Genomic DNA, 25,910 nt, shown 5'->3' with positions numbered 1-25,910 from the left:
AAAACGAGAAGTTCATGTTATCGACCGTTAAAATGTGCCTTCTATCGCCATCTGTTGCGATATCTGCCGTATTTTGGCGTCAAATAAATTTTGAAATACAAACATGGAGTAAACCCGCAACCGTTATGAATGCGACGATCTCTAAACAAAACGTAAACTCGTAATTTCTGTATCGTGCTTCCGTACACTTTCGTAATGAGTAGATACGCATTTGTATACCGTCCTAGAGACTCGTGCAAACAGTAGTAGGATAGTAGGTTTATCACATTATTTGTTAAATAAAGGTTACGAACGAATCTTGAAAAGTTTGGCGTGCACGCGAAACGAAATGTATCGTTCAGTATTGTCAGATTACATCGAGTTCGTTTACGAGATTTGTATAATTACTGTCATACGTGTAGTCTAGTCCTAGTCGATACGATAAGCATCAATTAAACGGGTTAAAGTCGAAGGTCCTTCGCAAGTTACAAATGAAAAACAAAAATGGATTTCGAATGTAGAGAGAAAGAGTTCCAGGAACGTTACAAAAAGATTTGTGGAAAGGGGCGATTATCTTCGAAATATGAGACTCAAGAGGAAGCAAAAACAGAAACAGCTGGAGCTGGGGGTGTTGGAGCATCCACAAAAGAGAAGGAGAAGTTGGAAAAGGAGCTGAATACAGCAAAATTTGATCTGGCTGTGATAAGGAAGAGCTTAGGTAATTTTTATCATAGAGGCTTGTTAGTGGTGATATGTTTGTATGTGTAATGAAGAATTTTTGTGTGTAGTGTTTTTACCTTATCTTGGTTCGTTAGTGGAATATGCTTCTGTCTCTACATGTATTCCACTGAGGACAGTGGACTAATTTTATGAAATTTGATGAATTTTGTGTTTGTAGGCAGTAACAAGAGTGCCCTTGACATAGAAATGGATAATTCCTCTAAAGATACGTCCTCTTCCATGTTCGAGTTTAAATTTCGTAAGCATCATTCAGCGCAGTCTGACAAATTTTCTAAGGAGAAAAGCGAACTGGAAGCACAATTGGATAATAAGAAGAAGGAACTCCAAGAAAAACAGAAAAAAATATTTGAACTTCAAGACAAAGTCAGCCAAATGGCATGTTTAGAATCTCAACTTGAGGAAAAAACAAAGAGATTGGAAGTATTTAGTAAAGAGAGAGAGATATTGGAAAGAGAATTAATTGCAACAAGGTCAGAACTAAATGGAATAAAGAGAACATTAGGTAATTGATGATTTACAAAACAATTTCAATACCACTACATTAATCAAAACAGTAGTCATGGAATATATATTCATTAGCCTATGACTAAAAGTATACTTTACTGTGTATCACCTTGCTTAATTAAAATATCTAATATGTAATTACTAAGATATTTGAATTCAATAAAATAATCAGTATTGTAATACATTTAAACATGTTAGTAATCGTAGCTGGAAAAATGTCTGTACATTACATACATGAAATGTAAACAATAAATATTTTATAACGACAGAGCTGGAACGCCAAGAAAGAAGAGATTTAGAAACCAGGGCTCTTAGTTTAATAAAAGATGCAAAACGTAAATGGGAAAATGCAGAGAGGGAAAAAGTTGCACAACTAAATAAACACATTGAAGCTCAAACCACAAGAATTACAGAATTATGCACGAGCAACAATGAGATGAGCTCAAGGTTACAGAGAACAGAATGTGAGCTTCAAACTACAAATGCAGAATTATATAAGCTTAGGGTATTTCAGGTTAGTTACTCCTGCATATTAATTGTGATTTAAATACTGTGTGATAAAGTTTTATTTATCTATAATGTTATAGACGTAATAAATACAGAATAACTGAAATAATTTTTAACCGACTTCGAAAAGGAGGAGGTTATTCAATTCGACATGTATATTCTTTTTTTTTTCTAAGAAAGGATACAATCATATTATTATTTTCTTAGATGCAATATAAAGAATCTCTAGCTAAGACTAGAGAACTTAGTCGTCAAAGCGTCCAGGGTGTTGAAACTAAGCTAGAGGAAATAGCTACACGAGCACACAATCAGCTAGCTGAACTGAGAGCAAAGTTAGATTTAGAGTCAGCAAAAAATACAGATTTAGAGGCTAAGCTAAGAAATGAACAAGATTCCTACCACTGTCATCTTTCAAGATTAAATGTTGCTTTAGAATTAGCGCAAAACGAATTAAAAGACTGTCAGGAACAGTTGCGCAGCATACAAGCTACGATACCGGCGAGGGACGCCGAAATAGAAACTTTAAAAACACAATTGCAAGAAAGATCAAAGCAATTAGACAATGTTACTGTATCGGAACAAACGGTGTCCGCAATGCAACAGCAATTGGAGAGGTCACAGCTTGAGAATGAACAGCTGAAGCAACAATTAGAAGTATATAATTAATATTAATTTTACCCTTGCATAACAACATATCTGTACAAGTTCTTATTTTGTAAATGTAAATGCTATTTAAAGGTAATGAAGTCCGACCTGAGCGAAACTGTGATGAATTTGGAACAGAGTGAAGCTCTTGCCATGAATTTGGAACAAGCCGCGCAAGACAAAGCTGCGCTACAGAAAAGGTTACAGGATTCTCTTGAAAAAGAAGGTATGTTTACAAGTAATTAATTTTTCCGAACCTCGATTAAGGAAACTTTTTATATGTTTGTAGAGGTGCATATGCGTAAAGTTGGTGATTTAGAAGAATTACTGCGGCGCTTAGAACGTAGCGTTACCAAATTGGAAGTAGAAAATGCTACTCTTAAAACTGAAACCATACAACCATGTACCAGCACGGTGCCCAAAAGAGAATCGAGCACATCCAATACTCATTTACAAGAACAAATACAAAAGCTAGAACAGGAACTTCAAACAATGCGAGAAAGTATAAACGCGGAACGTCAAACAGCGAAGCAAGCGCAGATCAGTTTATGGAAAAAAGAGAAGGAATTATCGGATGCAAATTTAGACAAACGAATTGCGTTGAGAGAGAGCAAAAGGGCGGAGGATAAAATCAAAACGTTGCAAAAAGAAAATCAAAAATTGTCAGAGAAGTTGGATCATAAAATTAAAGAAGAGGAAGAGAAGTCTAGGAGGTTGCTTAAAGAATTAGATAGCGCGAAGGCATCATTGAATGAGATAACAAAGGAATCCTCTAGAAACCAAATGCAAGCAGATTCCGCTCAGAGAGTAAATATTTTTAAACATCGAATCTTTATACTTTCCGTTCTTGAATTTATTTCAATTGTCATTTAATTTAATTAATATAATTTTGCCATCTACGCTATTTTTTATTTTATTTTTTTTTTTTTTTTTATTTTGTTATACTATTTTGTTTCAATATAGACCTTGACTCAGGCTAACCGTCAAATGGAAGAGCTTCAATCTTCAAGCGCTGCACTACGCAGAGAATTAGACTCAGCGCGCAAACAAGCAAGAACAAGTCAAGACAAGGTCGACAGTTTGAATACCGAGAACAGACGTTTGGCACAAAAGGTTGCGAAACACTCCGAAGAAAAGAGCGAATTGGAAACCAAGATAGAAAAGCTGGAGCAAGAAATTAAGGGCAACGAGTTGAACATCGAACTTCTGAAAGAAACGTGCACAGTACTCGAGGAGCAACTAATGGATTACGAGAGGTTGACGAGCGATCACGAAACGCGGGAGAACATACTGATTCAAGATAAGATGAAGCTACAAAAAGATTTGGAAGCGGTCGAAGCAAAACTACGCGAATCGCGAGCCGCTCAGAACCAAGAGAAATCTTTGCGTCTATCAGCGGAACGTAATTTAGAGAGACTCGAGTCAGAGACCAGCGATATAGAGAGCGAGAAGAACAGCTTGATAGCTCAGAGGGATCAGTATAAAAGGCTTGTGCAAGAACTGAGTGCTCAAGTAGAGGAGTTGACAACTAAATGCGGCGAACTGGAATGCGATCTCTCCGAAATGAAGCGTACATTAGAGATGGCTAAGGCTGAGGCAAGAATGGTCAAAGAAGAAAGCAGTCAGCACTTGACGAGATTTCACGAATTGAAGGAAGCGAACTTCGCGCTTATGAATGATCTACAGAACAGCGTAGACCAAGGCCAAGAGCTTCGGATGAGGATTGCGGAGCTGGAAAGCATTTTGGAAGAAATGCGACAGTTCTACCAGGAAAGGGAAGTGAAGGCTGAAAGCACCAGGCAACAGCAGACAAAATTGATAGATTACTTGCAGTTCAAATTGGAGGAATGTAGTAAGAAGAAGAAGACGGTATGCGACAAGATACTTGGCACTAAACAGAAGGAAAATGTACCACCTATGGGAACGGGAATGCCTGTCGGTTACAGGGAGTTAGAGAACCAGCTGGCGAAAGAGCGAGCGAAAGTTAAAACATTGACCGAACAGTTGTTGGCGCTGAAAACAATGCACGCTTCGACCTCTGCACCCACGTCTCCTACAGCACCAGAGATGAGGAGTGCTCGTTACGCGACAGAAAAGTCGATCAGTTCGTTGTCCAAACGGTTGTCGCCCCAGAGGATGGGGCACAACATTCCTCATCGATTCGAAGTGGGTCTACCAATGCGGGCAGGAAAGTGTTCCGCCTGTTTGGATTCCATTCAGTTCGGTAAACGCGCCGCTATTTGCAGCGAATGCCAGGTAATGACGCATCTGAAATGTGCGGTTACCGTTCCAGCCACTTGCGGCTTGCCGGGTGGTTTCGCCAAACAGTTTGGCAAAAGTTGGAGGAACAGTGACGAGAGCTTGTCCACGTTGTCTGGAAGCGTTCAAACATTAGCCATCGATCAACCGGATAAGCCAGACAGAGTAAGATATTGTGTCGAATCTTTTGAATAAGAGTATCCTGCAGATATCCGTACAAACTTTACCAGTATGTTCTCTGTTTAACTAAAGACGTTTATAGTTAATGATATATTCAACATAGAATACATTGGCAAAATTTGTATGGAAATTTGTACGATTTTATATAATAACTTGTATTACCGATTCAGGATGTATGCGATGTCCCAAGTAAGAAAGACGACGTAACCATGGAAGGCTGGATAAAGCTCCCGGAACGCTCAAAGACCTGTTGGGAAAGAAAGTACCTCAGATTAGAAGGAACGTGTTTATGTACTTATGAACATCAGCCATCTTTCGGAATGTCGCCCGTGAATCGCTTGGATCTGACTGACAAGGATGGATTCACTGTAATGGATACTGTACAGCAACCGGATGTAATGGGAACAGCTAAGTCGGACATACCGTTTATCTTCAGAGTGGAATCTAATTCACCGACTACCTGTTGGCCAACGTTTCGATTAGATGTAATGGCTTTGAGTCAGACCGATAAAAAGAATTGGTTGAAGGCGTTGAAGTCTGTTACTAGTCAAAATCGTTCGAGTAACATTCATAAAAACGAGAGATATCAAATTATATTAAGATTAGAAAGAAATCAAGTAAGCAAATTTGATCCATATTCGTATTCGTTACATCATTATTGTTCGTGCTTCTGATAATTATGGTATGCTCTTCTAGTTGGATTTAAATTGCGCTGTAAATTTGCCCGAAGAAAATGTGCTTTTGCTGGGCGCTGAAGAAGGTCTGTTCTCTTATTGCGGCGCGAAGTCACGGATGCTCACTGCGATTCGCGGAGTGAAGAGGGTGCATCAATTAACAGTATATCCTCACTTGGACATAGCTTTAATGATAGCTGGTGAAAATAGGCAATTAGTATCTTGTAATCTAAGGCAATTGAAGAGCAATGCAGTAGCTGCCGAGTGCTCTATGCCAGCAATCAGTACAACACCAGTTCTAACTGGCAGTGACAGTTGTCATTTGTATCAATTGCAAGGGGACATGCTTTGCGCAGCAACAGCATCCCATGTAATGTAAGTACCATTTACATGATCTATCGATCAAACGTAAGATATGGTATTGAATAAACATTTTCATATGCGACGATACATAGATTACTTAAATGGCACGACGAAGAGGACTCTGGGGAATTTGTTGGAGTTCGAGAACTTGAAACACACGAGCCATGCAGCTGTGCCATATTTACTCAGAACGTCCTTATCGTGGGATGTAATAAATTCTTCCAAATAGACCTTAAAAATTACTCTGTCGATGGTCAGCACTAAACCTTGATTTTTTGTAATTAGAAAGTAATTATTCATTTGCTTATTAATATATGAATTCATGCAATGTTATAGAGTTTCCAGAAGAAGACGATAGTTCTGTAAAAGCCGCACTATCGGGAGTAGCTAACCTTGGTATTTTCCCTGTAAGTGTTTTGAACGTTTCCCTAGTACCTAGAAAAGTAGAGCTTTTGCTTTGCTACAACGAGTTTGGAATGTTTGTGAATGAAAACGGTCAAAGAACTCGAAGCGTTGACCCGACGTGGAATCATTTACCCTTTGCTTTTGGTAAGAACAATCGCAAACTTCTTTCTAGCACATAACAAGTTTATACATTGATCAAATTTCTCTTACATGTTCACACAGCCTTCCGTAAACCCTATTTGTTTATTATTCACTTCTCGTCCGTGGAGATCGTGAAACTCGATCAAGAGTCGTACACTTCGCCGACGAAGAATCCAGAACGAGCATTAATCGAGTTGTCTAGCCCACGTTATTTGGGAGTGGCTGGTTCAAAAGGAATTTATTTAGCGACTGCAAACTCCTTTTTAGAATTGTTGAAGATAAATGGTCCTTTCAATATACCCGAACTAAATGGCAGTCTTACAAGTTTGGACACTTTGTACGTATTTTTATAAAATAGATTTTCGCCCTTGTACGATTTGAAACGTAAAAATGTATGGATTATCATTTTACAGAGATCAAGACGACGAAAGCAGTTCAGAATTTAGTTTCACATCGAGCTTAATGGAGGCTTTAGACAATCAAGGAAAAAAAGTACATTTCGCTGATGTTTCCAAGTATTAAAATACCTTGATATCGATCGTAGTAAACCTTTTGTGTATCCTTGATATGGTTGTAGGAATCGCAAAAGAATTGAGATCAAGACTGCAAATATTTAATAACCATTAAGGAAAGTGAGTCATAATGAAAACAATGCAGGCGAAACTTATGTAGATTTAATTTAATTTATACAGACTTGCTGATGCATAATCTCTGCTGTAATGCATAATCGGCGAATGTACTCAAATCTTTGGATCGTGAAAAAGTTTTTTTTTTTGCGTATTTACTTTATATTTAGTTAGATTTTATTTTTTCCGTTCATTTTGTTTTTGAAAGGATCGCAAAGTCAGATCTCAAACGTTTGCTATGACGAAGAATTTTTACGGTACTACGTAGTATTAGTTCACCAAATTTGATATATTTATTATACATACTGCAAAAGTAATTTTTTACTTTCTACGAGCTTGTCTGTCTTGGACTAAATATTTCCTATTTCTACGAAAACATTTGAAATAGATATTTAGTACTAGCGACTATATCTAGGCATAAATATTGTACTAATGATATTAATAATATTATTAAAGAAATATGATTACTGTGACAATAATATATTCTTGACATTATGTCAATCAAATTTATATAATATTTTAGTTAACAATACTACTATTGTCCAAACAAAAATTTGTACAGGGCAAATGTATCTAACGACAATATATCTTGATACTTAAATAAACGGTAATAATAATAGTTACCAAACCAACACGATTCTCGTACGTTTCTTTTTGTAAATTCTACTCGTACAATTAGTTTATTACGCCTAGATCCCTGGCAGCACGCAAGACGATGAAATTATCATTCGTCGAGTAATCGTTCTATACATATATAGATTTCATTTGAAAGTTGTGCACGCTATTGCAATTAGGGGCAAGTCTAACAGGGTGTATATTTATGTAGAGTAATGCGATTTCCGGCAACCCTTGACACTTTGGTATCGCCACCAACGAATATTCATTGGAACAGTCGATACAGTTCGAAAACACTCATTATAAAACAGCGACTAGTATTTAATTATTCTATTGTCAAGTTCACTGCTCGGTTGCAGAACGATATGCCTTTCGTTAGGTTTATTCCTTGGAATTGTCCTCAGACTTTTAAGAGCGGAAGTTTCCGTCCGTATGCCAAACGTTCATCGAATTCGAAAGTTATTTTGATCGTTGATCGAGAATAACGAAATATATATATGCAGACAGAATAAACGCGAACGAGAAACATATTAGAAAGTAACGATGAAATTGTTTTTAATGACAGTGAAGGTAAATTTGAAAAGGTGTTTGAATATAGTTCATGATACTGGAAGGAAGATACGGTTATTCGAAATATACACGTGCGGTCAGATAATAATATTCCTCATCTTCGTTTCGATGCAATGAAAACGATATACTGCATAGGAAGCGATTCTTTATCCTGTCTTTTGTAATATAAGAGTCATGAAATTTGGTAACAAAGCATATATTCTCAACACCATGAATTATTCAAATTGTATTGTAGATCGATGTTACACAACTGTTTATAAAAAAGAGCCCGAGGGCGCGTGGTAAAAGTATTAATGGAATGAAATTAATATCGATTCCAGCGAAGGATTACTATGCAGATACCTTCGGGAATATTCAGAGAGTCAACAACTCTGTCGGCAGGCCATCACCCTCGATAGTGGGAGGGGGGCAACGTTGTTATAAGAAGTTCTTGTTCGTTTCTTCGTTCTTCAGTTGCGTAAGTGGTTCCTATGTTAGTAGGTGGTGACTACCAATTGGTTATCCTCGAAAGCACTTATTTCCAACTCGAAGATTCGTTGTTTCGTGCATGTTCCGCGTTGAGTACGTTTTTATCCCTAATCGAGAAAATCTATATCAGTAATCGAAGGAGACGGGGTAGGAGGGCAGTGGATAGTTACTCGAGAGAGGGCAAGAAGAGCCTGGAAGTGCAGCAGCATGGAAGTGACGCCAATGAGGGTGAACTTCTCTTCACCACCTCCGGAAGAGGAAGTTGTGATCTCGGGAATCGCAGGCAGATTCCCGGAATGCGAGAATGTGGCACAGCTGTGGGAAGGTCTGCTGAACAAGGTGGACCTCATCACGTCCAACTATGGGCGATGGAGGCTAGGTGATTATTACAGATTTTCATGTAGAAGTGGGACACCAAGGTTTTCGAAGCTTTGAAGGAGCATTGCAGGAGCATTGCAGCTGTACAGGGTGTCCCAGAACTCCTGTAAGAACCGGAAATGGGGGTAGCTGACATGATTCTGAACATCGGTGGTTTTTCGTTAATAATTGAAAAATGAAGCCCCCAAGGACATTTCTGCAAAGAAAATTGTTGTTCCTAATCGTGTCAGCTACCCCCATTTCCGGTTCATACACTAATTCAGGGACACCCTGTATGCCTGCAATGTCCTGTGTTTTAACACGTTGATCGCCATGTCACCCATATACGGGTGACAGTGCTTTTCACTGAAGAACAAACAAAATCAATTTTGAATATTCAGTAACAAAGTAAATTCTTAAACTTCAACGAAGTTATCAAAATAAATACTACAATAAATGCTTCATTATGTAGCTTCCAATAGTCTAGAAATAAAACTTAATCGCAATAGAAATTTTCAAGAGTATCAGTCTGGCAGTCAACGTGTTAAGGGAACAGATATGAAACTTTGTACATTTGAATAGATCACGCGGAAATTCCACGGGACGGCGGCAAGATTAGCAACTTGTCGAAGTTCGACGCGATCTTCTTCGGTGTCCACTATAAGCAAGCCCACACCTTGGATCCCATGTGCAGGATGCTACTGGAGCACGCCTACGAAGCCATCGTCGACGCGGGCTTGAATCCGCGGCAGCTGCGCGGGTCTAACACCGGTGTTGTCATAGGCTCGTGCATCAGCGAGTCGGAGAAGACTTGGTTCTACGAAAAATTGCAGGTGAACAATAACCAACTCCAAGACAGTGAGAAATTAAATTGGTAATAGAATTAAAATAAAAAACATATAGTCAGTCCCATAAGCGTTCGTACTCTCTATGTCTATCGAAGAATAATGTCCGAATTAAATAGTAGGTTTTACGTTTCCAAATAAATTGTTCAACAATGCATTATTAATACGTAAGTACATGAATAGACTACATACGTGTATGTTATAACGAAAAATTTATTTGGAAATATTAAACCTATAAATTGATTTAGATAAATTCCTTCGATGGGCGCCAAGGGGTATGAATATACAGGGTGTCCCAAAACTCGGGGAGGAGCCGGAAATGGAGGGTAGCTGAGACGATTCTGAACAACAATTTCCTTTGCAAAAATGTCGAATGGGGCTTCGTTAAGGAGATATTAAGCGAAAACCCCGACCAATCAGAGCGCGCGTAGACCGTTGGAGCGGCCGCGGTAGCGTAGGCTACGCGCTGGTGACCGCGCTTGCACGCGAACAAGTGACTCGACGTGCATCGAAGCATCGACCTAGCGCGTAGCCTTCGCTACCGCGGCCGCTCCAACGGTCTACGCGCGCTCTGATTGGTCGGGGTTTTCGCTTAATATCTCCTTAACGAAGCTCCATCCGACATTTTTACAAAGGAAATTGTTGTTCAGAATCGTCTCAGCTACCCCCCATTTCCGGCTCCTTCTCGAGTTTTGGGACACCCTGTATGTATGGAACTGACCGTAGGTATTCGGTACAAGTATTACAATTTAGAGTAATACTGTTAAAATATGTTTTGTCTTCTAAATGTTGTAATGTGTATTTTACTTTTTATATTTTATGATATTTATGCATTTATACACATCTTTGTATACATCTTTTTTTTCTTATTTTTTCCATTACTTTATCTTAAGCCAAAGGCTTCTCGATACTCTATATTTATTATAGAGCCTCTCTGTATATTTACACTTGTCATAGATGCATAAATATCCCCGGTCTAATCGTTACTCTAAATTCACAAACATTTTACGTAATTTTGATTTAGTATCAAAAATGTTTCCTTCTTTAGGCAAACGGTTTCGGTATCACTGGCTGCAGCAGAGCCATGTTGTCGAACAGAATTTCTTACTTCCTGGGTCTGCACGGTCCATCGTACGCGATAGACACAGCTTGCAGTTCCAGCTTGGTGGCTATGGATCAGGCTTACAGAATGATACGAACAGGAGTATGCGATCGAGTCATCGTCGGTGGCTCGAATCTCTGTCTCCATCCCTACGTGTCGCTCCAGTTCGCGCGACTCGGTACTGAATCTTCTCAGTCAGACCTACATAAAATGACGATGTTAGTGCAAGAATAGAGCTATCATTAGTAACGTTACCTTAATTTCAGGTGTACTGTCCACGGACTGTCGCTGCAAGTCCTTCGACGCGTCAGCCAACGGCTACGTGCGCAGCGAGGCTGTGAGCGTGATCCTTTTGGAAAGAGCAGACATAGCCAAAAGAAATTACGCGACGGTAGTCTACACGAAATCGAATTGCGATGGTTACAAGGAGCAAGGTATCACGTTCCCCGCCAGCTCGATACAGAGAATGCTTCTCGAGGACTTCTACAAGGAGTGCAAAATCCCCCCATCTTCCCTCGCCTTCTTGGAGGCTCACGGCACCGGAACCAGTGTCGGCGACCCTGAGGAATTGAACGCCATCGAGAAAGTCTTCTGCAAAGACAGAACCACGCCTCTTCCGATTGGTTCCGTAAAATCAAGTCTGGGACATACCGAGCCTGCCAGCGGTATCTGCTCTATCGCCAAGGTGTGTTTTTTGTAATCGGTGACGGTCAATCAGATTAGAAATATTAGGGTGGCCAGTGAGCAGGCCTCCATCAAGACTTTATTAACACGTTGACTGCCAAACAAATATTCTTTAAAGTTTCTACTAAAATGAAATATTATTTAAACTATTGGAGACTGCGTAATCAAACATTTATCGTCGTATTTATTCTTATTTATTCGTATTTATTCTTCACCCACATGCGGCTGACATGGCGATCAACGTGTTAATCAAAGCTTGTTCAAAGTAATGTAACAGCTTCGTACTACATCAGCGAAGCCACATCCCTGAGGATCTGTAAAAGGAGAAAGAAGTAATTACAGTAAAGTCTCCTTAAATGCACAAATTTCAATGGTTCAACAAATGTATCCCTCGAGGGTGCAGGAATTCGATCGCCGAGTAGTGTAACATGATCTACAATGATCACATGATAATACAACGATAAAACTCACCGATATATCCTGGTGTTTTCGCTGCGTCCTCTTCTTTATTCGCGGTTCTTCTCTACGTTCGAAGCTTGGCGGCAAACTTCAGAGAATCTACAAAGTCTACCATAAATGCACTAGTTTAATCCCGAGTTTGTGAATTGATGGAGACTTTACTGTATTCCACTTTCATACTAATAACGACTATACTTTCATACTTCTCTACGTTCGAGGCTCGTCGGCAAAACATCAGAGAATGTACTTCATCTTTGTTGCAATGAATCCACTGGCCACTGCAATACTGTATTAAGTATAAGGTATTTACTAAATCCTGAACATTTTTCAAGATTATCATCGCCAATGAATCTGGGTTCATTCCACCCAACCTGCACTTCAAGAGTCCTCCAAAGGGCGTAAAATGCTTCGAGGAAGGAAAGGTACAGGTCGTCACAGAGAAAATGCCGTGGAAAGGTGGCTACGTGGGAGTAAACTCCTTTGGTTTCGGTGGTGCAAATGCTCACATTTTATTAAAAACCAACCCTAAAGAGAAAGTCAACAAAGGGGCGCCTACTGATGATTTGCCAAGGCTGGTAGTTGCGTCTGGACGTTCGGAGGAAGCGGTCGACAAACTTCTCTATTCCGTAAGTCCTACGTCGCTACAGTATTGTACCGATTCGTATCATGAAACTGCTATTAAAAAATTGTATTTTATACAGGCGAACACTACACCGATCGATGTAGAATATATCCGACTGTTGCATGACATTCATTCCGATAGTATAGCCTGTCACTTGTTCAGAGGGTACATTATTCTCGGGTCTAAGATACACGAAACGCCGCCAAAGGAGATTTACGAGTACCCTGGCATGAAGAGACCGATTTGGTTCGTATTCTCTGGAATGGGATCGCAGTGGGCTGGCATGGGTATATATTAAAATATCTTCTTCAAATTTCTACTTTATTCCAAGAGTTGTGTCCTAAACTTAAGAGAAATTATTAAGTAAAAGACAAACGTAATTTCGTACCTACTAATCGAATTTTCGAAACATCATAGGGGAGGCGTTGATGAAATTCTCAGTTTTCGCCGATGCTATACGAAAGTGCGACGCAGCGTTGAAGCCGTACGGCGTTGATATCGTCGATATCATCACGAACAAGGACCCCAAGACTTTCGACAACATTCTTAATTCTTTCGTTGGAATTGCTGCAATACAGGTGAAACTTATCATCTTCAAATAGTGACGATAACTTTTAAAAACGACGGTTGTCTGAACACTAACTTTCAATATACGTTTCAATCTTATTTTTAAGCAACAAAGAAATCTGCAACAGAGCATTTACAATTCAGCAACACTATTTCTAACCTTCTTTAGTAAATTCATCTTATAAATTCATCGATTTAATTTTGGTCCATTTAACACTGCATAGATTGGTCTGGTGGATCTGCTAACATCAGTGGGCATTGTCCCAGACAATATAATTGGTCATTCGGTGGGTGAACTTGGTTGCGCCTATGCCGATGGCTGCTTCACCGCTGAACAAATGGTCCTTTCGGCGTATTCCAGAGGTCTGGCGTCCATCGAGACGGAAATGATTCGAGGATCCATGGCGGCGGTTGGTCTCGGCTACGAGGAGATAAAGGACATGTGTCCACCAGACATCGAAGTGGCGTGCCACAATGGTCCCGACAGTTGCACCATCAGTGGCCCAGCGGAGTCCATGACGGAGTTTGTGGCCAAGTTGCAGGTTCCTCTTCGTTCCACTTTAACGAAATAAAATTAAATTAAATTAAATATCTACATAATGATTAGAATGGAATAATATCAAAGTAAACGTTTCAGGCGAACAAGATCTTCGCAAAGGAGGTACCCTGCAGCAACATCGCCTACCATAGTCGCTACATCGCGAATGCAGGCCCGAAACTCCTGGCGTACTTGAAGAAAGTGATACCCGAGCCGAAACCACGAAGCGAGAAATGGTTGAGCACGTCGGTGCCTCGTAGTCAATGGTCGACGCATGACGCCAAGTTCTCCTCCGCTGAATATCACACCAACAACTTGCTGAACTCGGTACTCTTCGCTGAAACAGCGACCATGATACCCGCGGACGCGATAGCCATCGAGATCGCACCTCACGGGCTCTTGCAGGCCATTCTTAAAAGGTCATTGGACCCGAACGTAACGAACGTACCCTTGACGCAACGCGGGCACAAGGACAATGCCGTGTATTTCCTCCAAGCCTTGGGAAAACTGTACAACGTTGGTCTGCAGCCGCAAATCGCAAATCTCTATCCTCCTGTTGAGTACCCTGTCAGTCGCTGCACGCCGATGATCTCTCCTCACATAAAGTGAGTTCATCTTGAACTGCGTTTTTCCAACAGAATACTATTCTCACAAACTTGCTTATGGACCTCTCCAACCAACAAGTAGCTTACTTTTTAAAGAATTTACATAACAATGTAAGTGTTTCATAGATGCAGTCAATCCCATAAATATTCTACTCTCTATGTGTATTAATGACATTCGTATAAATTAAGCGATAGGTTCGATGTCCCCAAATAAATATTCATTATAAACATAACATACGTGGAAAGTTTGTTCGTGTAAATATTTATCATGAAACATTTATTTGGAAGCATCAAACTCATCATTTAATTTAGACTTTCTTTAATAGACATAGAGTGTACGAATAATTATGAGACATGACATATATTGTACATGATGTATATCAATGTGAAGAAAAGTGTTCTATTTGGCAATTAACGGAGTGCAAAAGCTCTAGTAACACAACCTAACACAAGTAAACAAAAGCAGTGAACAGAGACATGATTTTCCAGGTGGGAACACAAAGATGACTGGTTCGTGCCACTTTACACACAACGTCAGAAGATAACCACGTCGGAGAGGACCGTAGAAATTGCCCTGAAGGATGAAAACTACGAGTACATGGTTCATCATGTAATCGATGGGCGAAACTTGGTCCCAGCTACTGGATACTTGATCTTGGCGTGGGAGACTATCAGCATGTTGCAGGGGAGACTCTACGACGAGGTGTCGATTGTGTTAGAGGACATAAAGTTCGAACGCGCCACTACCATCACCAAAGACGGTTCCGTTCAGTTAACAGTTATGATTCACAGAGGTAAATCCCTTCAGAAATCAGAGGAGTATTTTGCATTCGTTGATCTTAGAAAGACTGGTGAACTGAAGAGCTTATTTTTGTCTATCAACATTTGTCTATCGATACTACCACGACCGTTTTTAAATTCTCGTGTACAGTTCTTGTATGCTATATATAAATTATATGCAATTGTTTGTCATGCATTACTCAATTTAGTTCCACGTAAAATATTTTTGCATTTAATTGAGAAAAGTGCCTCTAAGACTAATCATTTGTCCCATCACGACAAAAATAGTTACAAATGAACATTGGATTTAATGTTAAAAATGTCCTGAGACAATTGTATACAATTTGTACGTGAAAATGTCATATTCCAATGTATCAAGTGACCCTTAGTAAATCTAGTAAAGAAACTTGAAACTTCGTATGAAGACATTAATAGCTCTGTAGATGCAGTTATCTATTGTTCAGCTCCAGTATTAATTAATTCATGGGAATAATTGGTGTCCATGCGATTAAATAGCAAGAGTCTAATTTCCTCCATTTTCAGGTTCTGGAAGATTCGAAATATCCGAGGGGAGTACAACCGTGGTAACAGGAATAATTCGCACAGTGACTAATCCTGCGCAAGAGATGATTTCCCCAAAGTTCCTCACACCTATGGAGGACGAGGAACCTTTGACCAACAAAGACATTTACAAAGAGTTGAAACTACGCGGCTACGAATACACTGGACCATTCCGTGGAATAAAGAGTGCATCGTTCAAGGGGACGAAGGGACATCTCACATGGAAGAAGAACTGGGCCGCGTTTATGGATAACATGCTGCAAATTAAGTTGCTGGGGATAGATACCAGAGCTCTGTTCGTGCCTACAGGAATAAGGAAGATGGTCATAGACGTCAAGACTCATACCGATCAAATTCGAAACTTTGCTGAGGAGGATATTGGTATGACCCCTATGAACACTTTTAGAAACTTGGAGACGAAATTCTAATTAAAAACATTGTTTTGCAGATCTCCCGGTCTACGTGTACACCGATTACGACGCGATAGTATGCGGAGGGATAGAGATACAAGGCCTGAAAGCTAACGCCATTCAACGAAGAAAAGTAATGGCAGTTCCAGTTTTGGAGGAGTACAAATTCGTGGCTCATCGCGACAAAGCGGAAACCACGTTGGAAGAAATGATCGTGTTGTCGACTCACCTAGCCCTCGAAAGTCATATAATAGGCAACCCAAAGATCATTGAGCTAATCGATTCTGAGGACACCGTAGTCACCGAAGAGGTTCTCGTTCCTACGATCATCAAGGTGCTCGGAGATTTGCCAATGATTCGTCCAAACGTAATTCTAGCCGCGGAATTCGAACGCTGCGAGAAATTAGCTCTGGCCGAGAGCATCGTCACGATAGAACCGAAGAAATTACCAGAAGACGGCACCGTCTTCATAGTAATCGCGTACGACATCTTGACGCAGAAGAAGCAGGCCACGATGGATCGAATTCTGCTCGCGATTTCCGATTACGGTTTCGTTCTGGCTCGAGAGGCAATCGTCAACGAGGAGACCTATTCCTACGCGCAGAAGTGTGGCCTGGACGTTGTGTTAGAGAAGAGCTTCAAGGGCCACACGCTGTTGTTTTTGAAAAAGCAGGAGAATCCTCCTTCGAGGACGGAGGTCGTATACGTGAACAACGACGAGTTCAGCTGGCTCGGTAAGATGCAAGAATTGTTGAAGGCCGAAGACGGGAAGAAGAGCAACGAAAGAGACATCAGAGTGATCCTGGTCGCCGAGGGTGACCTGGAAAGTGGAGCTTTGGGTCTGTACAAGTGTTTGATGAGGGAACCGAACGGCGACATCGTGAAAGCCGTGATCGTCCAGGACCTGGATGCTCCCAAGTTTTCGCTGGAGGATCCGTTCTTCGCAAAGCAGATCGATATGAATATCGGTATTAATATCCTGCGGCCAGGAAAAGTTTGGGGCACTTACAGGCATCTGCCTCTACCGCCACGAAAGTCCCTGCCGGTTCCTCATGGCTACGTGAATTTAAGGGTACATATAATATACTTATCGTTGCGTTTAGATGTTCATGTACAGTACATCTAAAATGCTTCTATGTGTAGGTCAGAGGAGATTTGAGCTCCTTGGAATGGATGGAGGGCGCGATCCGTCCTGATTCGGACGTCAATCTCGTCAAAGTAGTATACTCCTCTCTGAACTTCAGAGACGTGATGTTGGCCACTGGTAAGCTGATGCCAGAGGCTATAACGAAAGACCGAGAACTGAAGGACTGTCTCATCGGATTCGAGTTCAGTGGGGTAGACAAAAATGGTCGACGTGTGATGGGATTCATCCAAAGCAAGTAAGGAAACACTACAATATTTAACCCATTGCACTCGGATATCTCTTAGCGATTACACAGGATAAACATATGGGAGGGTAAAATTTGTAAAAGTGTACGATACCTTAAAGCTTTCTATTCGTACCCTCGATATCTATCGAAGAAATGTGTCTAAATTAAATGACAGGTTTCATGTTTTCAAATAAATGATTCATTATAAATATGTACATATATACATAAACTTTACACATGTATATATTTGTAATACAAAATTGATTTGGAAACATCAAACCGATCAATCAATTTAGACAAATGTCTTTAATAGATATCAAAGGTACGACTACTTATGGGATTGACTGTATAGAACAAATATGAGCTTGTGCTACACATTTAAAAAACGGCAAAGAGCATTTGTATTAGAAAGTAAGATGTGGGAACATATTTTGTATGACAACTTAAAAGATAGAAACTATCGATCCATATCTATAACTGTTTCACACATTATCACACATTAGAATAGTATGAAATTTTGATTTTTGACATAAATATGTTCCTCGATTCATATAAGCTCAAATGTCATTACACTGTTTGCACATTTTGTAACGAAATCACTCCGAGTACAAAGGTTTAATTTCAATGTTTCGTATTTTTTCTCGTTTGCTAAGTTAGTTAATTGCTTTACCAGGGCTATATCGAACCTCGTCATCCCCTACAAATACTCTGTATGGCCTGTACCGGACGATTGGACTTTAGAGGACGCAGCAACGGTCCCTAGTGCGTACTTCACGGCCATCTACGCCTTCTACTACTTTGGACGACTAAAGAAGGGCGAGAAAGTACTGATCCACGCTGGCAGCGGTGCCGTTGGCCAGGCTGCGATCAACATCGCTCTCTTCGAGGGTTGCGAAGTCTTCACCACCGTTGGAACACCTGAAAAAAGGCAATTCATTAGAGAAACGTTCCCCAGCATCGACGAGGATCACATCGGCAACTCACGAGACACGAGCTTCGAGCAGATGGTGATGAAAGAAACGAACGGCAAAGGTGTCGATATAGTCCTGAATTCGCTGGCGGAGGATAAGCTCCAGGCCTCGGTTCGTTGCTTGGGTTATCGCGGTCGCTTCCTAGAGATCGGTAAATTCGATATGAGCATGAACAATAAATTGGGATTGGAAGTCTTTTTGAAGGAGATTAGCTTCCATGGAATAATATTGGACGCTGTAATTAGCGGCGTTGTGCCCGCTGTACAGACAGAGATATACAACTTCCTCACTTCACGTATGAAGATGGTTCCCCTTAAGCCTTTGGTCAGGAAATGTTTCGGAAAGGATGAGGTGGAGACTGCATTCAGGCACATGGCAGCTGGCAAGCATATAGGAAAGGTAAACAAATTCAAAAATCTGTAAGAAAAAGAAAAGAATTAATTCATCAACGTAGACACGTTAGAAAAATGTTGTACGTTTCAGAGACTTGTAGACTCACCTTGAACACTATCAAAATTATAAATCATTGAGACAAAAGTCATACTTTTGTCAACGAAGGACGAATGTCGTTTTATACAATTCGAGTGTGTGTTCAAATTGATACGTTCACGTTCTTTCTTGAGAAAAGTAGATTAAAGTAGAAACATATTAATAACGAGAAACGATTGTCCACAGATCCTTATCAAAGTAGGTGACGAAAATGAGACCATCGACACGCCGATAGTCGCCTATCCACGGTTCAACGCTGTGCCGAATAAGACCTACGTGATGATCGGAGGCTTGGGTGGATTGGGTTTGGAGGTATCCGACTGGTTGGTGATTCGAGGTGCCAAGAACCTGGTGATGGTCTCGCGCGGCGGTGTGAAGGACGGCTACCAGCGAATGAGGATAGAGACATGGAAATCTTATGGCGTGAACGTGCAGGTCATTTCTGGCGTAGACGCTGCAACGCCCGAGGGTTGCGAGTTCATCCTGAAATCTGCGGAGAAGCAGGCGCCAGTGGAAGGTATCTTCAACCTCGCGGCGTTGCTGAAGGACTGTCTATTCGTGAACCAAACCGAGGAGACCTACGTGGAAAGCATGAAACCTAAAGCAGGAATCACCAAGCAATTGGACATCCTTTCGAGAAAGATCTGCCCGTCTCTCCGCCACTTCGTGGTGTTCTCCTCTCTCTCGTGTGGCAGAGGAAGCCCTGGACAGACTAATTACGGCATGGGCAACGCGGTGCTGGAAAGGATTTGCGAAAAGAGAGTGGAGGAGGGCCTGCCAGGTATGGCGATACAATGGGGAGCCGTTGGCGAAGTTGGTCTCGCCGCAGCGATGCTGGAGAACAAGCAACAGCTCGTGGTCGGTGGAACTCTGCAACAGAGGATATCGTCGTGTCTGGAAGAGCTGGACAAATTCCTGTCGCAAAGCCGACCGATCGTGGCCAGCATGATCGTGGCAGAGAAACGTCCTAGCGCCAGCGAAGCCAGTAACGTTCTCGAGGCTGTAATGAACATCATGTGTGAGTACCATCTATCAAAATTACGGCTCCACGCACTTTCAGATGTCCCATACTTGACGCAATCCTTTTTCTAACACAGGTATAAAGGACCTCAAAGGCATCAGCCCAAACTCATCCTTGGCAGATCTCGGAATGGACTCCATGATGGCTGTGGAAATAAAACAAACTCTGGAGCGAGACTACGAAGTGTTCCTAACTCCCCAGGACATCCGAGTCTTGAATATAGCTAAGCTCATGGAGATGTCCGCGAAAGACACTAAAAAGACAACGAAACAGACTACGAAATCCACTGCCAAGGTTGAAAACTTGACAGGAATACAGCTGTTGATACGAACATTGAACGTATCGATAATGAACGCCAATTATACCGTGGAGCTTCCCGTCAGATCTGGCGAAAGGAAGAACCGAGTGTTCGTTGTACCTGGTATCGAAGGATCTCCCGTGGTCTTTGCTCCGATAATACCGAAACTGAAAGTCCCTGCCATCTGTTTACAGTTGGGAATATTCGATACGGGACTATCTATAGAAGAAATGGCGGATCGACTTGTACCGGTTAGTAACTGTAATCTATACTGGTAAAAACAAATAAGACTTCTTTTTCACTTTTCACCGTACCCAAGGAATACATCTATCCTCTATCTATTCTCCTTCAGCACGTTTTAGCAAAGAATCATGGACGAAGAGACTTCGTTGTCGTGGGATACTCTTACGGTTCGTTGATAGCTATTGAGCTGGTAAGAAGATTGGAAGCTTATTCTCTCGTTGGTCACCTTATACTGATAGACGGATCGCCAGACTACATGAAAGCATTGAAGTCGAATCATCTTAGTTCGTCTACGGTTGACAGCTTCGAAAACAACCTTCTCCTCGGCGTAATGCAAGCTACAAAGGCGATCGATGCCATGCCAGTGGTAGGCTATTATTTAAAAACAATGATCCTTCGATAACATTTTATTGGAACAGAATTTCTTAACTAATTTATTCGCTTATTACAGTACAAGCAGGAGTTAACCGAGTGCAAAAATTGGGAGGAGAAATTAGACAAACTAGTCCGCCATACGCCTCCTGACCTTCAGGCAATCTACTCTATCGAGGCTCAGAAAGGAATTTGTACGTTCATGTACCAGCGTCTGTGCGCTATGGACGACTACGACTGCAGCTCTAAGGAACTTCTAAGGACGCCTATCACGTTATTGAAGCCAACGATACAAGCCGCAGAAATAGATGATCCAACTTACGGATTATCTAAGGTAACGTAATCGTTATTATCTTTTTTTAAGGGAATCTATTAGGTCGTCCTAAAAATTCCTGCCATTTATACTTCTATTTCTCAAATTAATATGTAAAACATACTCTTAAGTGTCACAAGAAAAGATAATCTGTCTCATTTCACAATAGTTTCTCACCTCTCTCACGTAGTCATTATACCGTTACTAGAAAATTTCTGTGGTTTTTTTATTAAATTTCGACACAGTCTTCAGCACGAACTTATGGGACGACCTAATACTTCGATGCCATGTTAAATGTTCGCAGTGAACAGACGGTTCATTATTGATAATGAAAATTATTTTTCAGTTGACTCATGGAAGAGTAACTGTACACGTAATCGAGGGTAACCATATCTCGATGCTGGAGAGTGCAAAAGTCGCAGCAACTATCAATGGCGAACCTTTGGAAGATGAGAAAGTGTTTAAGGATAATCTGAGTGTCGTGTCCAATGAATTGGAAGTGCATACTTCCAGTACTGGCGTAACTTCGAATTCGTGAGAAATTAAACCCTAAGGATATATTGGTTTCAGCAAAGCCCATCATTTTTATGTAATTTTCATCGTACATGAATAAATGAAAAACTCAATGTTAATGAAACGATGTCATGTTTTTATGCAAAATCGTTACACATCGAGTATGCATCAATCACTCATGACAATCAGTAGAACATTCGATCATACTGCAATTCGAATTGTACTTCATATATTGGACTTAATATTACATTGTATACATACAGTGTAGAAATAAAACTACCTCGGTACAAATCGTTCTTTTGTTTCCTTGTCCATTCTAGTTTTTACATTTTTATGATAAAATTTCAATTGTAATTGAATAAAAAAGAAGAACAACCTTTATACAGATCGAAGAAAAGAAGAATTAAACGCAAGATTAGCATCGATATTCGCTTATCGATGTGTTAATTACAATAATACTGAATTCAATATGTAATTCGTCGAACATATTTACCAAAGAACATTCTTTTCTTTCAATCAATTTACACACGTAAATCATAATTATTACATGAAAGGAACTTGTTTAACGTATCCTTTTTTTTTTGCATTTTTACACTTATATCCATTAAAGTAACCACTCGTTTCAAGACGCAGTAACGAATTCCCATCGAATCATTAATTAATCGATGTAGAGTACTTTCTATTAGTAAAAAAATTTTCATACCTTCGCTAATTTACAATATTACACAAGCACGACAGTGTTGAATTAAAAATACAAGGGATGACATATATTTTTTTTTGTCTTCTTCAAAATCTACACTTATGTTAAAACACGATATAATTTCCCCCTTGATCTAACAATATACAAAAATGAGAAGTGACTTGCTAATGAATTACTTTCATAATTCCATTGGTTCGTAAACTGGTGCATTACTTGGTAATGTTTGATTTAAATCTGGAATTCCGTCGTTATTATTATTGTTATTATTATTATTATCGTCAGACGCATTGGAAACTCCAGCCGGCGAATCTCGTGTTGGAAGAATACGAAGGTGTTTGCTCGGGGGCTCCCAAAGGACTAGAGCCATGGAGGGCCTCTCCCTGAAAGAGAAAAGCTATAAAGCTTTATCTTCATCGGTAAAAAAATTTGTTTACAGATGAAGTAAAGGATGAGTATTGATAAGAACAGTTTTTATCTCTCAAAGATATATTGAAAAGGCAACTCATATTCAGTAATATATTAAATACTGTCCTATAAATAAATAAAAAAATTATAAATTCTTCGAAAATTCTTTTATTATGATCTCTAAGAAGCTTTAATGATGGAAAAGAAGATACTCATCCCTTTTCTCACATTAAACGGCTATTTCTACCAGCAGGTATATTAAAATGAAAAATATACATTACACTTATGGAAATAAATTTGTTCACTTACAATTTAGACAACAACGAAGGTGGAATCATTGGTTCTGGTTGCACTCTTTTGAGTTCTTCTGAAAGAATCAATCTGCAGTGTCCAGATTTTACCTGCTCCGTGTCAACAGTATGGGCTGTATCCATTTCTAGGTCCACAGTGATCTGTCTAGAAGGAACTGTTTGCATGTCAGCTGTTGATGTCGATGGCCCTGGAGATTGTGGTTGATATCGAGAACTAATGTGCAAATCTTTAAAATGTGCAGTCATCTTTTCTTCTGTTATAAACTGTTTTGTTTGTCTCCTAGAATATTATAACAATTTATTCATAGATTATATTGCACCATTATGAAATGCCAAGTTAAAGATTCTTTCCGAGTTATTTTATTGGATACATTTAAATTACTTACATATCTAGCAGATCAGGAGTTTCAAGTTTTCTTTTCTGATGGATGATGGGTTTGAAGCTGGGTTCACCTGTAAATCTGACTAATTCTTGTTGGTGTAGAGAAGATACACTCCATGGCATCGACATTGGAGGCACTTGTGGCATTTGCATCCACAATGGAGACTGTTGAGGAACATTCTGCTGTCCCATCATGTGTTGAAATATCGACGGAGGTGTATGAAGATTCACTCCACCCATTGTGTTCTGAACCGGAGGAGAATGCATTTTATGTTCCATGGATAATGCTACCATATTCAGAAACAGCAATCAATCAACAATATCAGACACAATAACATGTTCTGAACAATTTTAACGAAATAATATTATGCTTTATTTCAATTTAGTTCTTTACTTTGAAATATTTATTTACATAAATACTACAAGGAAGAAATTTAATTAAAATCCTACTTTATTTTTATCTCTAAATCAACAAGTGAAATTGGTAAATAATGAGTTGCCTACTGTCATTTGGAACCACGAAGAAGTCGAAAGAACGTACTTCAGCTTCGAATATGCGTTGAGGCAGTTCCCCGAAGAATTTCAAAAACGCATTCGTCTGTTGCGAAACAGTCAGTTTTGGCACAAGTCGCGAACAAAAAGATGAGACGCGTAATAAACAAGTCTCGAAACACTTTTAGGTCGTACGATTCGAATCCTTGAACCTTATGCCAGACGCTAACCTCTATCGGTCAATTTAATAAAAAAAAAAAAAAAATAAAAACGCGTTTAAATAAAACGAGATGCAAATGCAACCGACGAAAATCTGAAACGTTGCTTGCAGCGATATATCGTTCGCAGCACGCTTTACAATCTTTGGAGATTCTTCGAGAAAGATTCAACCGTGTCCCACACGATTGTTTGTTTTCGTTTCTTTACTATGCTACGATGAACATAGATTGTCGTATATCCGTATGGGCGATTTCTAACGAATATTCTACAAAGATCGATATCGAATCTTTTCTTTGAGATCAAGCGCACACACAAATCAAGAAACTATACAACAATCATTGAACAACGTCGATCTGACTTTGCTCCACTCTGGTCTTCGTCGACCAAAATTGTGGACAAATGTAGACTCCAGGGAGCTTTAAATTATGCAAAACCAGGACCGACTTTACATGGTAGAAACTGGTGCAACTATATCAGGGCACCTCTTGCGGATGCTTCTAAACAAAATTAAAACTTCAAATTCAAAATTATTAATTAAAAAATATTAATTAGTATGCAATTGATAATGCCATCTGGCTTTACTGGCGATGTGCAGTTAGCAATTACATATTTCAAGTAATATAGCGTTCGGGTCTCATAGCCAAGGGGGCCAAGTCAGACTGAACTTATAGATTGTAGTGTTATAAAACAAAGATTTATGAAAAATAAAGAATAATTAATTAAAGATATCAGTGGCGCTATCTTACAGTAAAGGTTGGAACTATTTTCATTAGAAACTTGGGCGTTTTCCCACCGATGGCGCCACTAACCGAATCGATACTTATGACAGCATTGAATAATAATTTATAACAGTGCTCGGAATTAGTTGGACATTTCGGGCCAATTTCTGAGGCACCGCCTACTGTACCCCCACTACCGCTCTAGGTTCGACGGCCGAGCCGCAGATCGCGGGCGTGACGCATCCGCGTGATTAAAAATTTCCTTGCGTTGTCAGTATTTTCTATTTTCACAGATAATTAAAGTTATTAATATTATGTTTAGCTCTATATTTTATATGTACATATAATAACAATAATGTATGATATAATAATTTTGATTTCAATTTTCTTGCCAAGTCGCATATATTACTATCGGTCTTATTAATGTCTCATGGAATAGGCCTACAGAGGAAACCACTTTAAAGAAAATGCGTAATAATGCATTAATAATAGTAACTCTTGGATGACATGGAAAGCTATTGATAAAATTGCCATTATTATATCATACATTATTATTATTATTATTATATGTATATATAATTTATAGACCTAAACATAATATTAATAATTTTCATTATCTGTGGAAATGAAAAATACTGACAGCGCAAGGAAATTTTTAATCACGCGGATGCGTCACGCTCATGATCGCGGCTCAGTCGTCGAGCCTAGAGCGGTAGTTATTCAAGACTTGCTTCCTTTAAAAGTACGCATTGACCAAATGAAAGTTTGAAGTAATTGCTTTGTACCTTTATCTCTAAAGAAATATTCATATAACCTTACATTTGTTGCTATAACCCAACTATTGTCATGTTTTTATTTTACTTTAAACAATATGTTTCTTTA

At 39.7% G+C, this 25,910-nt stretch overlaps 3 protein-coding genes across 9 annotated transcripts; 2 read left to right on the top strand and 1 right to left on the bottom strand.

Moving 5' to 3' along the window:
- Nucleotides 1-107: 107 nt before the first annotated feature.
- Nucleotides 108-7,656, top strand: LOC128877780 (citron Rho-interacting kinase-like). Of its 2 annotated transcripts, none has more exons than XM_054125284.1 (13): nucleotides 108-697; nucleotides 878-1,222; nucleotides 1,494-1,738; nucleotides 1,939-2,385; nucleotides 2,470-2,602; nucleotides 2,666-3,183; nucleotides 3,352-4,800; nucleotides 4,986-5,432; nucleotides 5,512-5,864; nucleotides 5,945-6,105; nucleotides 6,189-6,401; nucleotides 6,480-6,735; nucleotides 6,812-7,656. In XM_054125284.1, the coding sequence occupies exons 1-13, from the start codon at nucleotides 484-486 to the stop codon at nucleotides 6,918-6,920; spliced, it is 4,890 nt and encodes a 1,629-aa protein (XP_053981259.1). In that variant the 5' UTR covers nucleotides 108-483; the 3' UTR covers nucleotides 6,921-7,656. The 2 variants fall into 2 exon arrangements, with proteins under 2 accessions (XP_053981259.1, XP_053981258.1); XM_054125283.1 differs by having other exon boundaries at nucleotides 110-697; nucleotides 3,340-4,800.
- A 1,019-nt stretch (nucleotides 7,657-8,675) lies between these two features.
- Nucleotides 8,676-21,924, top strand: LOC128877779 (fatty acid synthase-like). Its single transcript, XM_054125282.1, has 19 exons — nucleotides 8,676-9,056; nucleotides 9,617-9,867; nucleotides 10,928-11,159; nucleotides 11,248-11,666; nucleotides 12,457-12,750; nucleotides 12,826-13,033; nucleotides 13,164-13,324; nucleotides 13,538-13,855; nucleotides 13,951-14,456; nucleotides 14,946-15,250; nucleotides 15,780-16,178; nucleotides 16,246-17,279; nucleotides 17,351-17,589; nucleotides 18,254-18,950; nucleotides 19,227-20,058; nucleotides 20,138-20,610; nucleotides 20,712-20,969; nucleotides 21,054-21,308; nucleotides 21,634-21,924. The coding sequence occupies exons 1-19, from the start codon at nucleotides 8,885-8,887 to the stop codon at nucleotides 21,823-21,825; spliced, it is 7,245 nt and encodes a 2,414-aa protein (XP_053981257.1). The 5' UTR covers nucleotides 8,676-8,884; the 3' UTR covers nucleotides 21,826-21,924.
- An 88-nt stretch (nucleotides 21,925-22,012) lies between these two features.
- LOC128877788 (uncharacterized) lies at nucleotides 22,013-24,882 on the bottom strand. Of its 6 annotated transcripts, none has more exons than XM_054125312.1 (4): nucleotides 24,103-24,864; nucleotides 23,603-23,885; nucleotides 23,215-23,496; nucleotides 22,013-22,880 (listed from the first exon to the last, which is right to left on the bottom strand). In XM_054125312.1, the coding sequence occupies exons 2-4, from the start codon at nucleotides 23,875-23,877 to the stop codon at nucleotides 22,679-22,681; spliced, it is 759 nt and encodes a 252-aa protein (XP_053981287.1). In that variant the 5' UTR covers nucleotides 23,878-23,885; nucleotides 24,103-24,864; the 3' UTR covers nucleotides 22,013-22,678. The 6 variants fall into 6 exon arrangements, with proteins under 6 accessions (XP_053981287.1, XP_053981289.1, XP_053981290.1 ...); XM_054125314.1 differs by having other exon boundaries at nucleotides 24,140-24,864; XM_054125315.1 differs by having other exon boundaries at nucleotides 23,603-23,844; nucleotides 24,103-24,859.
- Nucleotides 24,883-25,910: the final 1,028 nt, after the last annotated feature.

This window comes from Hylaeus volcanicus, chromosome 6 (genome assembly GCF_026283585.1).
Source record: "Hylaeus volcanicus isolate JK05 chromosome 6, UHH_iyHylVolc1.0_haploid, whole genome shotgun sequence".
Lineage (NCBI taxonomy): Eukaryota > Metazoa > Arthropoda > Insecta > Hymenoptera > Colletidae > Hylaeus > Hylaeus volcanicus.
The sequence above is the reverse complement of the archived record's forward strand: the minus strand, read 5'-3'. Positions and strand labels throughout refer to the sequence as shown.

Bases quoted from the DNA above. Each gene is read 5' to 3' on its own strand.
- LOC128877780 (XM_054125283.1), top strand. From the start codon at position 484: ATGGATTTCGAATGTAGAGAGAAAGAGTTCCAGGAACGTTACAAAAAG. The intron at 698-877 runs GTAATTTTTATC...TTGTGTTTGTAG, and splicing joins TGTGATAAGGAAGAGCTTAG to GCAGTAACAAGAGTGCCCTT. The intron at 3,184-3,339 runs GTAAATATTTTT...GTTTCAATATAG, and splicing joins AAGCAGATTCCGCTCAGAGA to ACCTTGACTCAGGCTAACCG.
- LOC128877779 (XM_054125282.1), top strand. From the start codon at position 8,885: ATGGAAGTGACGCCAATGAGGGTGAACTTCTCTTCACCACCTCCGGAA. The intron at 13,034-13,163 runs GTATATATTAAA...GAAACATCATAG, and splicing joins ATCGCAGTGGGCTGGCATGG to GGGAGGCGTTGATGAAATTC. The intron at 21,309-21,633 runs GTAACGTAATCG...ATTATTTTTCAG, and splicing joins CAACTTACGGATTATCTAAG to TTGACTCATGGAAGAGTAAC.
- LOC128877788 (XM_054125311.1), bottom strand. From the start codon at position 23,892: ATGGTAGCATTATCCATGGAACATAAAATGCATTCTCCTCCGGTTCAG. The intron at 23,497-23,602 runs GTAAGTAATTTA...ATAATATTCTAG, and splicing joins ACTCCTGATCTGCTAGATAT to GAGACAAACAAAACAGTTTA. The intron at 22,881-23,214 runs GTAAGTGAACAA...TTTCTCTTTCAG, and splicing joins CCTTCGTTGTTGTCTAAATT to GGAGAGGCCCTCCATGGCTC.